Here is a 15321-nt window from a genome sequence, read left to right on the forward strand (position 1 = left end):
ATATTTTTCATGGGCATTCATAGTGGAAATATATAAACTGCTTTTGTGTAGCCAAAGCGTAAATGTATGTATCTTTAACAGAAATGAAAATGAAATTTTCACTTGAGTAAAAAATGTGACTAGTCTGGGATCTACATTATAGATTCACACATATAAGCGATATCATTCTTAACAAATAGGCCTACTTCATTGTCTCTTCGATTTTACTTTTGATACTTACAATTACTGCTATTATTTTTCCTATTAATTACATAAGACAGTAGTCAGAATAAACATAAGATGCTTCATTTTTATTTCTGAAGCATATTTTACTCAGTCAAGTAAATGAAGTTCATCTTCTTCTTTCACAAAATATGTGCAGATGTCCATGAGACGGTGTAATTTTCCACGTTTTCTCTTAAACTCCTTTTGGGCATCCATGCACATCATGGTAAACTTCTGAAACTCACTTAGATTCAGGCACTGTTGGTAATTAAAGATTTCATTTTAGATTTAATGCTCTATAATGCACAAGTTATTGTTTGATCATACAACAAGCCACATGAGTAATATTTTCCAAATTTGTCTGAAATTGATAACCCTCTCTATGGACACATTGGAGGTAGTCGCCTGCTGTTAGCTATTTTTGTATTTAATTTAGGAGATTTTTTTAAACATAACATTTAGGTGTTTACATAAATATAACATTTTGTTTATCTATTTAACAAAAAATTACTTACAATCAAATTGTGTTCTTTTGGCTAATTAATTTGCTGAAAAGCGCTAGCAATATGATTGCCACTTACGCATCCTCTACTGAAAGAATCTGCTAACAGCGACAAACAGTGACAAAATGCAAAGAGCTAAAATAATGAATAATTCTAAACGATCTTTGTAATTTTCACAGGGAAACACAAGAAAAAACACCATCTACATCCAGACCATCAATTATTTTTATGTGCTATGAAAATGTAGTAGTCAGTGGCTAATGACATACATTTTCAGTCACCTAGTGCAAAATTTGGTTGCATATGTTAGTAATTATGGAGGATTGTACAGTGATGTTAAATGCTGTTAACAGATTAAATATTTGATTGTTAAGCAGCACTGGCAGTTGTATGACATCTGTACCTCGTCCCCAGTGATGTCAAACAGGTTCAAGATCTTTTTGAAATCAGAACCCTTGAGATTGAAAAGGAATCCGGATGCCTTAAACTCTTTCAGGTTGATGGTTTTGCTACTGTCCATATCCAACAGCTCAAAGACAGGGAGGAAATGGTGACAGATGAAGGTCTCTTCCACATCGTGCTACGTACACAAACACATTTCAGCACATGTGACATTGATCACAACCTCTCATAAAACAATAACAATGATAAAGACCAAGGAAATTTGGCAGTAAATGGGTTTTTCCTGCAGCATGAAAAAGAGGAAGTGGCTTTTTGCTCAGATATTGTGAGCCCTGTATGGTTGTGGTAAGTGTGGAGGGGCTGTTTTTGATCTGGTCATGTTTTGTAAGAGAATGTCTTACTTCACTACTGAGCAGAATGCAGACCATCATATAAAACTCCTCAAAACCAATTTCTCCATCAGCATCCCAATCCAGCATGTCGAAGGTCAGCATTATGTGTTTCTTCCCCATTGTTGTCACATGCTTCATGAAATGGTAGAACTGAATGTCTGAGGAAGGGAAAAGAAAAGCAGGACAGTTATTCCAAACACTGAAATTCCACCGTAGCAATGTATCCACCTATTACAGATGAATAAAAATTACATAAAAAGACTGATAAAAAAATTACAGATTTGTCAGTTGTTCTCGTGTTAAAGGGGAAATGTGCATTAACAAGTAATTATTAGTGTATTCTTACCATTCAGTGTTTTTTTCTCATGAATATCCAGAAGACAAAAATAATCATAAATTATTTTAGTGTTCGTCAGAGAGAGAAGGCAATGAAACTTGTTTAAATTCAAATATTCGAAGAAAACCCCCTTTTTTAACTTCATTTTGCTCTTTAGATTAGAGTAATGTTAACCGCTTCCACTATCAATCAACAATTAATGCTGTTACCATGGTAATTAGGCACTTTTCACGCTTCCGCGTTTATAGCTTCCGGATTGGCGCAGGCCAAGACGCTTTCACGCTTGGTTCGCTTGCCTGGTCTGAACCCGAGTTCGATTGCTCCCCCCTCCCCCTGGACTGTGTTCATATTATTTTATTTGGGTCCGAACGCAGTTCGTTTGCGTCATCAAGCCAGCAGTTGTTTACCCCGTTGCTTAGTAACGACGGGCAGGAGAAGGCGGCAAAATGCGCAGTTGCCCTCTTCATTTTTATATAGTTCTGTTTTTGAACCATTGGTTTTGTTTCCAAAGCTTCAGTACATAACGGCACGTACGTTTGTCTTACGAGTATACAGCAAATGCTCTAAAGAAGGCTAAAGGCGAACAGAAATTAGACATACAGCTTTCTGCTCGAAGCGCGTCAGTCACGCTCGTAAGGAAAGTGAGTGAAACACACACACAAACACACATTTTTATCAAATAATACGTCATTAATTGCGGTTCACTTCCGCGATTCGGTAGGCCTACGATTGCGTTCACATCAGCAGCGAACCGTACCGGAGTTCACATGAACCGTACCCCAGACCACCCTTTTTAAGCGGACTCGGGTACGGTTCGCGGGTGCGCACCTGAGTTCGGAAGACAGCGTTCACATCATCCAAACGTACCGAACTCTGACGTCAATCGAACCCGGGTGCGCACCAAAAGTGCTAGTGTGAAAGCACAGTTGCTGCCTTAAAAATTTAAGTATAATCAACTTAGTTGTATAAGCCATTTCAACTTAAATTATATTAAACTGACTTTTAAAATATGGAGTTGAATCACATATAACATAAAAAAACTCGATCGGCCTGTAACTTATGATGTGACTTACACTATTTTTGCAGTGTACAAAGTTTTTTTTTTTAATTACTTAGTTTGAAAACTGCGGTTTGAAAATAAGGTTTATGGCTGTCACAACTAGCCTACTAGCTTCAAAGCTCAGGCTGTCACAATATTTTATTTCCTTTATTAGTTTAGTCATTCTTCGTGCCTGTTTGTTGTTGGCTGTGCTCCATTATCAAACTTCGTGGGGAAATTTTACACATACCTGATCCGCTGCTCCATTCGCAACCGGATGCACATGTTTCTGGAAATATCTGAAAATATTCACTGTAATAGCCTATCTTTTGTAGTAGCCTACCTATGGCACAGCATACACGTTATTTTATATTATTTACTTTAAATAAGCAATGTTGTATTCCCTACTTGCGCTATTAATGTGATAGCATAAATGCACGTTGTGCGTTGCGCCCTTGAAATAAATTGTAAACAAGAGATGACTTGGTTTCGTGGTTTTACTCTGTCAAGATTAGGGTTGTCATTGATAGTTTAATACGTGCTTTAACTGGACTCCTATATAATTGTTTGTGTTTATTATTGGTAAAAAGTCCGCTTTCTGAGTAGGCGTATAGGCTATAAAAAAATTACAATGCTATTTCTTAGATTTTATAACAACAGCTTGGGAAAAAGGCCTACTGAGAGTTCTGTTTTCTTTTTTCTTTCCTTCATTCTTTTTTCTATGTTATCTGGGCATTTAAAACACTTTTCATGTGTCAGGCTGAAGAGTGTCATCAGCATTTAATGTGAAATTTCTTATCAGTAATTTTAATGTACAAATCACTCAATGTCATTATCTGACAGGAAAGGGGAATAACCCAATTGTGAAATGGAAAAACCAACGGATAGTAGGGACAAGCAAATCAAACACAGTAACGCAACCAGGTAAATCATCCTCTGGCTTTCAGATGAGAACTTGTGGCAAAAATACCCAAGGTGTTGGAAAACAAATATTGACTTAATATCTTTCCCACCCTTAGGCTCAATTCCTCGCATAGTCCACCTTGGAAACCAATTAGCAGTTTCATGTCTTATGTTTTCCTGCCCAATATAATACATTCCAGTAAAGAATCATATTTTTTTGAATGGGCCGTGTTAATGTATATGCTATAAATAGTCCAATATTAGAGAAGAGAGAGGACAGTGAGAAGGCTCAGTGGAAGTGAGAGAATTAGTGATGATGTCTGGGAACAGCTAAGGTTCTGGAGTTGCTCATGCAGGGTTTGGTTCCTCTATAACCTGCAGTGGACTTTTCCTGGCCAGGGAAATTCTGCCCTCCTGACACGTTACTTATAAGCTTGCATACTAAACACAACAGCAAAGCAAAGTCAGTCTGGTTGTGGACATTAATCTTGTTGGATTTTTGAGCGATCGATGGTAAGTCTCTTATTTCAAACTCATGTTATATTGTCATTAAAATAACCACTCAATTATTTTGTTTAAATATATTTTTATGCATTTTTTTTGCATAGGCCCAATAATATGTAAGATTATTAGCATGACATGAAAACTGACAATTTTATACATGCATAAACAACTGAAGTATAATTTACCAGTTTAACAAATGAAATATTTAGCCTATTGTTTGTTCTGTTAGTAATAACCATATTACAAAGCAAAGAGCTCAACTGGATACAACAGGATATGTAATGTTTTCACGTATCTTTTAGAAGTTGATAAGTCTTCATTTTGCTTTCTTAAATGCACAACTCTATGGTTAGCTGCATTTTATTATTTACATTTAGCATTGTTTTTTTCACCTTCTGTCAGAGTAAACCTGCAGCCACAGCTGAGAACCAGTGATTAAAAGTATTGCAGTCTAAACTTTTCTCTTTTTTCCACCAACAGATGTTTTTTCTCTTTTTGAGTACGTTGTTGTTTCTCCAGTCCTCTGCTGACAGATCCACCAAAACAGCTGAGAGTTACTGGACACTTAAACCAAATGGTTTGTTTGTCTGAATCATGTCTAAAGAAAAATACTTGAGCTCTCTTTTATAAACTTGTATTGGGGCTTATATTGTTATATTTGCACTTCTCACATGTTTTTCAATTGTCTGTCATCAGTGCTTGTGGTGAATGTCGATGCAAGTGAAGATGTAAACATGGTGCCACTTATCTGTGAAGAAGCCTATGAAGGGAAAAATATTACATGGACAAGAAACAACGATGAAAATCTGGAGGCTCAAGGAAACAGGATCGTCGTCACAGTGGAGGCCTGGAAGGGGGGCAACTACTCCTGTTTCAACAGTGAGGGATCCTACCTAAACCACACACTTGTGCTGGCTCAGTGGACCTTCAGGAAGTTTATCAAGAATACTCCTGAGAAAGGTACAACCCTCTGTTACATTGTATAAAATTGTCATGATATTAATTTGAAAAATGTAAAAATGTTAAAGAAAAATTTTTATGCTCATCAAGGCTTCACTTATTTGAGCAAATATAGCGTAAAAAGTAAAAATGTGAAATATTATTACAATAAAAATGTTATCGATTTTAATTTATTTCAATACATTTTTAACAGTGAATACTCCAGTCGTCAGTGTCACATGATCCTTCAGAAATCATTCTAATATGCTGATTTGGTGCTCAAAAACATTTCCTATTATCAATGTTGAAAATGATTATGCTGCTTAGTAATTATTTCTTTTCGAAACCATGATACTTTTTGATTATTTGAATATAAAGTTCAAAAGAACAGCATTTATTTGGATTATAAATCTTTTGTAACATTATAAATTGCATATATAAATTAAATAAATGATAAATGACTAATTTAATTAAGAAATTAAATATATAAATATATAAGTCTCTTCTGTTACTTTTGATAAATTTAATACGTCCTTGCTGAATAAAAGTATTAATTACAAAAAAAATATATATATACTAAATCGACCCCAAATGTTTGAACGTACTGTTTATAATTTTTATAATGTGTATTTGTTTATTTTATTTTATTAAATTCAATTACAAAATAGTATTTTATAATTATATTTATTTTATTTAATTATTAGTATTATTATTATTTTTTTAATTTATTGAATTACCAAACAAGGTTACATCGATTGTACAACAAATAACTATGGAGGTTCCTTCAAATGTAACTGGACATGGGATGGAAACAGGAATGGCCATGTCATTCATATCAAAGCCACACGGTAAGTTTCTTAGTTTTACCTTAGGCTCTGCAATCTGCAATGATGTAAGGGGTGTGGAGAAAAAAACTGACTGATTCTGTTCCAGCCCTCATGGTGGAAGCAACATCAGCTGCAGTCTGGATGACAGAGGAAAGTCTATCACATGCTTAGACCTTGACTACTGTCCCTATGCAGAGGAGGTGGAGCGCATCAACCTGACCATATACTTCAGAAGCAGCTTTGTTGTTGAATCCTACAATACAAAGTTCTACATCATGGATATCGGTGAGCTCTCAAAAACGGCTAAGAATATTGAATCAGTATGCCGCTCATCTGAATATGAAACATTCTTTTTCTCCACTCCTTAGTGAGGCCTGATATGGTGCCTATTAGTAGGATCAATAAAACATCTGTAGAGGTCAGATATCCACACTCCTGGAACACACCATCATCCTACTTCCCTCTCATGTTCCAAGTGGTTCGCTGTCGGAAACGCGAAAAATGTGACTGCTCCAAACCGAACTTACAAGAGGTAACCCAACACACAAACTGTACACACTACTGGTCAAAAGACAATCCGGAATAATTACATTTGGAATAATTAGGCAGTATTTATTTAATCAAAAATAGAATAAAAACAGTAATATTATGAAAAATTATTACAATTTAAAAGAAGTTTTCCATTTTAAAATGTAATTTATTTCTGTGATTAAAACTATTTTTTTTAGTCAGAAATGGAAATATATTAATATTTGTTTTGCTCAGATTTTATTCACACAAAGGCAGCAGCTGCCAGTGACAAAAGGGATGTGTGTGTGTGTGAGAGCCAGGGATGAATTCTGCAATTCCTCATGGAGTGACTGGAGCCAGTACAAGTATGTGTATTTAATATTTGTTATATTCCTTAGCAAAAGATTAATTTGCTTTACTCCCATTTAAATTTCCTTATTGCTTTATAAATGTTACTTTTCTGCACACATTATAATACAAACTTTCTCTGTTCATTTTTTAGATGCAAAACCAGAAAAAACAGCAAGCAGAGGAACCGAGAACCAAAGTTAAAGACGCTATAATTTATTATGCATCATTAAATAAAAAACAATGTAACCATTATGATGCTTTCTGTAGTTATGAACAATGACTGACTCTATAAGACCTTCTCTGGTCATACTGTGTAATTAAATACAAACACATAGTATGTGTTCTTGTAATAATGTATTTATCTATACATTGTAATAACACTATCATGCTCTTAAATGAATTATTTATAACTGTAGTACATTTTAACTGTGTTACATGTATTTATTATGATTGCTGATGTCTTTACTTGATTATTTAAGACATCTATAAAACATCTATGTGCTCTTAATTCAGTTTTGCTTTGTATGCATGTTTAGATTTAAGAAGTGATTTTATTTGATGTCTCACCAATTCTGAACTATTATGTAGTGTGTCTTTTGCTAAATATCACTCACGTTGAAAGGTTTGGAATTCATTAGGGTCCTAAGTATGTGCAAATGTCTTTTCTTTCTCTGTAGATCACACATAAGACTGCTCAAGACAGGAATTACTGTCACATCTCAATGTGGAGCAAAGCGACATGCTATTCCCCACGTTTCAACAGAGTTCAGGCATCAAATCAAAAGAACCACCTAAATCAATTGATCACTGATTGTTCAAGTGTTGTGTGAAAAACAAGTCCTGTATTGAAACCTGGAAAAAACATGTGTAACACACCATGAGTGACATTAACCATCATGAATTGCCTGTTGTAAAAAAACAAATGCTGGATTTTTGGAAATGACACAATTGGTGCATCACTAACTACGGTAATTTTGAGGAACTTACCCAAACAAACCTGCCATTCATTAATTGAAGCTGGTAAATAACAAAATAAGACTATAAAAATAAATAAATGAAAGGGAAATGTCATTAACTGATCTGATCAGCTGTGACTGGAACTCTACTAATCACAAACCAGACAATTAATAAGCTATTTTAAATGAGGTGAATAAATAAAAATTAAAATAGATCATGTAAATTAAAAAGAGCCTGTACATTGTCTTGGTTAAATGCATTCTTATGTCAGGCTAAAATATAAACAGGGAGGTTTATAAGATTGAGATATATGCCTTGAGAAGGCCTCAGTCCCTCTTTATCAGAGTTAACAGTTATTTCAGGGCACGTGTGACAAAAAAACTTTGATCTAAGAAGCATTTCCTCAACATCATTATGAGAGACATTGAAGAGGGTACAGATTGCTGACCTACTTATGAAATATAGAGACTAAAAGAGAATATTGGCTCACTCCCTCTGGGACATGTGCTCTTGCTAGTAGGCTGATAGAAACACAAGCTCATAATTAAATGATTTACAGTCTATATGTAGCAGACACAAATTCTGTGGATATAAAAAAAGATAATAATGCAAATAGGTACAGTACAGTAGGTCTGAAATGTCTACAGTGATCTCTCTGTTACTCTCTTAGTGTCTAGCAGTGATTTCACGAATGAGTTTTCACTAAACATACAAATTCAAGATGAAAATGATGGGATTGTGATTTTGACGTGATCCAGGGCTGTTGTTTTTGAAACTATTGTTTTGGGTTACTTTACCACAAGACAGCTGCTTTGGCATCGCTGTTGTGGGTTAACATGTGACCTATTGTATTTTATTACTGAATGGACATTTACTGTAGGCCTATATTCCTACATCGTAGTGCTACTTCATACTCCGTAAATTATGCTTAATCATATGTTTATACAGGAGGGAAGTTCACATCAACACGAGTGAATAGCTGAGCCCATAAGAGGAGAAATTACTAGGGGTTTGGAGATGATAATTCCCCATAAAGCGTGATTAAGGTCATCCGTTTTTCACCACATGCTTTTTTTTTGGTCTGTGTGTGAAAGCAGAAATAGATCATTACACTTCTCTAAATCTTCTTGCAATTATACATAATATATATATATATATAAAAGAAAAATCAATAATTTTGACCCATTCAATGTATGTATATGTGTGTGACCCCACAAAACCAGTCATAAGTAGCACGGGTATATTTGTAGCAATAGCCGAAAATACATTGCATGGGTCAAAATTATTGATTTTTCTTTTATGCCAAAAATCATAGGATATTAAGTGAAGATCATGTTTCATGAAGATATTTTGTGAATTTCCTACAGTAAATATATCAAAACTTATTTTTTTATTAGTAATATGCATTGCTAAGAACTTCATTTGGATAGCAGACACAAATTCTGTGGATATAAAAAAAGATAATAATGCAAATAGGTACAGTACAGTAGGTCTGAAATGTCTACAGTGATCTCTCTGTTACTCTCTTAGTGTCTAGCAGTGATTTCACGAATGAGTTTTCACTAAACATACAAATTCAAGATGAAAATGATGGGATTGTGATTTTGACGTGATCCAGGGCTGTTGTTTTTGAAACTATTGTTTTGGGTTACTTTACCACAAGACAGCTGCTTTGGCATCGCTGTTGTGGGTTAACATGTGACCTATTGTATTTTATTACTGAATGGACATTTACTGTAGGCCTATATTCCTACATCGTAGTGCTACTTCATACTCCGTAAATTATGCTTAATCATATGTTTATACAGGAGGGAAGTTCACATCAACACGAGTGAATAGCTGAGCCCATAAGAGGAGAAATTACTAGGGGTTTGGAGATGATAATTCCCCATAAAGCGTGATTAAGGTCATCCGTTTTTCACCACATGCTTTTTTTTTGGTCTGTGTGTGAAAGCAGAAATAGATCATTACACTTCTCTAAATCTTCTTGCAATTATACATAATATATATATATATATAAAAGAAAAATCAATAATTTTGACCCATTCAATGTATGTATATGTGTGTGACCCCACAAAACCAGTCATAAGTAGCACGGGTATATTTGTAGCAATAGCCGAAAATACATTGCATGGGTCAAAATTATTGATTTTTCTTTTATGCCAAAAATCATAGGATATTAAGTGAAGATCATGTTTCATGAAGATATTTTGTGAATTTCCTACAGTAAATATATCAAAACTTATTTTTTTATTAGTAATATGCATTGCTAAGAACTTCATTTGGATAACTTTAAAGGCGATTTTCTTTTTTTGCACCCTCAGATTCCAGATTTTCAAATAGTTGTCTCCTCCGAATATTGTCCTATCCTAACAAACTATACATCAATGGAAAGCTTATTTATTCAGCTTTCAGATGATGTAGAAATCTCAATTTCACAAAATTGACCCTTATATGACTGGTTTTGTGGTCCAGGGTCACACACACACACACACACACACAGCCCTATCTCGACTCCATGCCTAACAAACTATACATCAATGGAAAGCTTATTTATTCAGCTTTCAGATGATGTAGAAATCTCAATTTCACAAAATTGACCCTTATATGACTGGTTTTGTGGTCCAGGGTCACACACACACACACACACACACAGGCCTATTTCGACTCCATGTGTGTGTGTGTGTTATATTTTTATTATTGAAAGAAATAATAGGCTCTCAGCCTGACTTTTCTCAACGCCAAAAAAAGTCAAAGGGGGAGAGATATATTAATGTGAAGAGGCAGTATCTCACAGATTGCCTAATTAAAGTCGATTATCATTTTAGTATTATTCACAGCCCGTGATCTGGTTCATTATAGCGCTCTTAATCTTTATAGCACAGTTGGCATTGTGAATGCTGAGTCGTCTGCTCTGACTCCTTATCATTCCACCTATCCACCCCCTCTCTTTCTTTCAGTCTGCAACGTGTGCTGTGCCCTCATGATGCCACGGCGCTCGCTAATCCGCTCTCCGCGGCGCACATGCTCAGTACCGATCACTGTGGCAATCTGTAATGGCTGCGGGATGATGTGATACGAGTCCAGGTGCCGCGCCGCGTCTCTTTGGTTGGAATGCCATTTCTCTGAGACCGCCAACCACTCCATTCATTCCTCCGTCAACATGGTTGACATCCGACAGAAGAATAAAGGTCGGACATCGTAGTCGCGAGCACTTGCGAGAGTCATAATCGTGTAAGTTGAATGTTTATTTTGTCTGTTAAATTGCGGTTCATTGAGCGGGGGATCCGGACATGAAGTGTTTGTTATCCGAGGTCACTAGTTCATAGCAGCATCTCTAGAGAGACAAGGCACACATATAACGTTAGCCGCGTACTACATAGCTATAGCTGCATCCAAGTAACGTTATTAACGTTATATATAACGTGCGATTAGAGGCCAGAGATATCTGACTATTTCCGTGCAGGTTTCCTTTTATTACAGACGTTTAACACCGGTTATCACAGCGTCGCGTCAATGTAACGTTACAGACAACATTGGCTACAACATGTCCTCACGTTTGTTGTTTTTATTTGCGTCAATAGCACGGAAAAATAAGTTATTTTTGTAGACGCGCTTATTTAGTACAGCAACAGGCTCATTGTGAGATCAGCCAGTCACACACAATGAATTTTCAATGAGCTCGGAGTTACTACAGTTCATTTCGACAGCACCCGCTAGCTTAGAAAATACATAATCAGGGTGCGAAACGTTGGGGTTTGGGGTCGAGGGGCCGAGCTACTTTTTAAATAAAGCTTAAACCTCCCAAAGGAAGTCAAAACAACAAGTTGGGATGATAAAAGTATTTATTTTTACAGACAAGTATACGTTTTAAGGGATTTGAAATGTTTCTTTAATCACAAAAGTTAGATTAGTGACAGAAATGCGCTAGCCTTACGAGGTAACCATACCAACAGTAGGCTGGCGAAACATTTTCGTGCTAAAAATGCAAACATAGCCTACTGTATGTATCACTTTACTATATATGTAAGTATTACAAGTATCTCACAAAAAAGAATCGTGTTTTTTTTTCAAATATAGTTTATAGGCGTTTTATTCTGACAAATTTTGGGCAAACACAGCTAATTATTGGGTCCGGGAAAAATGCCTCACAGACGCCTCTCTCAGAAGTGTGTAGCACACTTGAGTGCAAAACAGATTATGTAAATGTTTTCCTATAAGACTGCTGCTATTCAGTTTTATGGAAACTTTGACAATCGAGTTATCTACATTATTTGCTAAGTTATCGTATATAATGCTGTTTATCCGATTGTATTTATGCACCATCTATGCTGTATTTTGTGTGAGTTTTAAAACATGCAGCCCTAAGGAAAGGAAAATGTAATGTTATGTAATAACCTGTGTTTAAAGGCACAATATGTAAGTTGTCGTTTTCATCCCCACAGCCGATGCAATCCGACGGGACTCTGGCAGAAATCATGTTCATGGATGAGCTAATGATTTATTAACATAGTAGTATGAAGCAGGGTGAGGCTGAACGCCATCGAAGCGAAACGAGGCCGCTGAACGAGCGTGACACACGGATCGAAAGCAGCGGAGCTTTTATTATGCCACAGTCGACCGCTTCCGCTCCTTCCGGTCGTGCGTATGTGGGAAAAAAAAAAGCGCTGTTTTATCATACTAGATACATTTGAAAGTTCTGTTATAATGCTACTCTGTGCGGTCGTCACCGGTCTATTAAAGCGCACAACATATTAAAGTGTCTTTGGCGTCATTGGCAGGTGACACAATGACACCATAGACACGGTCCGTGTCACTAGTTAAAATTGCTTATTTCTCTGGATTTAAACATTCTTCGAAAAATTGGGATAATTTAAGTACACAAGTCAGCAAAATATGTAACACTGTTCTAGTGGTTTTTGGATATTTTAATAAAACAGAAAGGCGGGGCATAGAGGAGAAACAATAATGTACAGTATGTGGAAAATAATGTGTTTTTTTAACCTTAAACCACATAAACACATTTCATTACACCAAATACACAAAATAATGTTCTTTTTAGCAAAGTCATATGACCCCTTTAATAAAAAAATCTTACATATTGTGCCTTTAACTCCATTAAACTTCAGTACACAATGCTGCCACATTTTACATTTAGTCTGTCTAATTATAACCTAGATATAAACTTTTTGTATTCGCTGATGTATTCAGTTGAGAAATAATTCTCTTAATCAGTATTTTGGTCTTGTTTTAAGAGCTTTTCTTGTGCATAGGGCTTGTCTCAGACAACACCTTTTTTACTGACTGACAGTCATGAACCTCTCTCTCTATCTCTGTTTGTTGCTCTCTATCTCATATCAGTGCAGTGCTGGTGTGTGATAGTGCCAGTGAATTGCGTGTGGTTGGCGGTAGTCAGGAGTGATGGCTGTGAAGGAGCGGGTGGAGGCGGTGCTGAATGTGGGCCTGCGGGTCCCCAGTATCATGTTACTAGAGGTGCTGTACCGCTGGGATGTCAGCTCTTTCTTCCAGAAGATCCAGAGAAGCAGCCTCAACAACAACCCCCTCTTCCAGTACAAGTACCTGGCCCTCTACCTTCACTATGTGGGTGAGTAACAAACCTATTTTATGTGATGGTTTTTGGGTTATACCATGATATACAAATAAGGAGCCATTCAGTGTCAGGAAATGCCCATCAAGGTACCATGGTATTACCATCTCCGCACCATGGTACTTTTTGTGAGGGAATAAATGGCTTTCATCTGTAGATCATTTTACTTGTTTCTCTGTTCCCTTCCTGCTACTTAAAACACTCTTGTGGAAATTTGTAGCTATTTTACATTTTGGTGAATTTGTGGCTAATTTGCATGAATCTTATTAATATGTTTTTGTACGATCTGCTTACGCATAATTGAATTTTGTATGTTTCTATACAAATCGCTTCATATAAATTCATATGAAATCACCACCTTGTAAAATAGTTGCATTTTCTAATGCAATCTGGGGTGCGTTTCCCAAAAGCATCGTTAGCCAACTATGGTCGCTAGTTCCGTTGTTACCAACATAGTTCAACGATTCTTTGTTTCCCGAAACCATAGTTCAAATGATCATTCGCAAACAGTGTCACAAACTTGCGTGGTAGGAACTACAGCTCTTGACCTGTGGTTAGAAGCATAGTTTCTTGTTAGTAAGACATATGGACTTAAATAAAATATGCTCTTGGGCACAATAAGCAAGCTAACATGCAGTACAATCTATATCTTCCATTCTATTTAAATATATATATACATTTTAATCAATAAATTTTAGCGTGTCTTCAATAAGCGCCGTTTTTGAAGAGTGCGCATGCGCATAAATGCATAAGGGAACCCCGGAGTATGACGTAGGAAACCCGCGATGAATCAAAGATCAAATAAAGCAAAATGACAGGGAACAAAACATAGTAAATTAGTAATCAGGTGCCATGTTCAATACAGCAGCATCTCAGAGATCTCAAATCAATTAATTAGCAGAAGTTATTACTCCACCACATTAACATCGGCCCTAAATTGTTGAACTAATGTGGTTCAAACGACGGAGATGCGACTGTGTTTGGGAAAAAGTTGTGACTGGCTAGTTAGTTTCCACAACAATGCATCGTACTATGGTGGCTAATCAGTGAGCTACGTTGTTGTATGGGAAACGCACCCCTGGTTGGCTAAATCATACCTACAGCCGTGGCCAAAAGTTTTGGCAGGGACATACATTTTGTGTTTTGCAAAGTTTGCTGCTTCAGTATTTGTAGATTATTTTTCCACATGTTTCTATGGTATACTGAAAAACAATGATAAGCATATCATAAGTTTTAAAGGCTTTTATTGGCAAAATCCTTTTATAGCAATCAGTCTGCTCTTTCAATCTAATTAGTATGATAGTGATTTTACCTGACTAGTACTCATTCACACTTTCAAGATCAAAGTTCAAACTGCCGCCGGTGCGTTTGTATTTGTTGAAAGTGAAACCTAAAAAAAAAGAAAGCAAGCTTTCGGGAGCTTCAGCAAATGCACGCGATCACAGATTGCACGCTTCCCAGCCTAAACAACCCCCCACTTGAAATGTAATTAATTACCCTACGGACAAAGAAATGTAGAAATAAATAAATGCGAAAATAAATAAATGTAAAAATAAATAAATGTAGAAAAAAATAAATATGGGAATAAATAAAAAAATATACGTAAATAAATACATAAATGTGAAAATAAATAAAAGTGGAAATAAATAAATGTATATATCGTTTAGATGTAGCGCGTCAATTCTGCATGTAATGTAAGACTATCGCTCGCTCTCGCTCTTTGCGCGTGTGAGAGAAAGCGACTCGAGCGCCTTCACACTAGAGTTCACGTTACGCCAAATACACAACCACAGGTGCGCTGCGCATCCATTCAAATGAACTGAAAAATATCACAGATCGCTTGAC

General features: G+C 36.1%; 3 protein-coding genes across 3 annotated transcripts in view; 2 read left to right on the forward strand and 1 right to left on the reverse strand.

The window, feature by feature from the left end:
- Positions 1–312: 312 nt before the first annotated feature.
- LOC107740169 (EF-hand calcium-binding domain-containing protein 9) lies at positions 313–1983 on the reverse strand. Its single transcript, XM_016552515.1, has 4 exons — positions 1848–1983; positions 1511–1659; positions 1111–1287; positions 313–462 (listed from the first exon to the last, which is right to left on the reverse strand). The coding sequence occupies exons 1-4, from the start codon at positions 1981–1983 to the stop codon at positions 313–315; spliced, it is 612 nt and encodes a 203-aa protein (XP_016408001.1).
- A 2781-nt stretch (positions 1984–4764) lies between these two features.
- Positions 4765–7123, forward strand: il12ba (interleukin 12Ba). The gene is made up of 7 exons (XM_016552516.1): positions 4765–4861; positions 4981–5244; positions 5969–6071; positions 6157–6335; positions 6419–6582; positions 6816–6925; positions 7063–7123. The coding sequence occupies exons 1-7, from the start codon at positions 4765–4767 to the stop codon at positions 7121–7123; spliced, it is 978 nt and encodes a 325-aa protein (XP_016408002.1).
- Positions 7124–10888: 3765 nt separating this feature from the next.
- Positions 10889–15321, forward strand: part of LOC107740095 (RING finger protein 145-like) — a 30021-nt gene continuing 25588 nt past the window's right edge. The window contains exons 1-2 of the mRNA XM_016552383.1: positions 10889–11102; positions 13230–13473. Coding sequence (XP_016407869.1) covers positions 13290–13473 — 184 coding nt within the window. The 5' untranslated portion in view covers positions 10889–11102; positions 13230–13289. The remainder of the gene's footprint in view (positions 11103–13229; positions 13474–15321) is intronic.

This window comes from Sinocyclocheilus rhinocerous, unplaced genomic scaffold, assembly GCF_001515625.1.
Source record: "Sinocyclocheilus rhinocerous isolate Xijiao unplaced genomic scaffold, SAMN03320098_v1.1 scaffold584, whole genome shotgun sequence".
NCBI classification, from domain to species: domain Eukaryota; kingdom Metazoa; phylum Chordata; class Actinopteri; order Cypriniformes; family Cyprinidae; genus Sinocyclocheilus; species Sinocyclocheilus rhinocerous.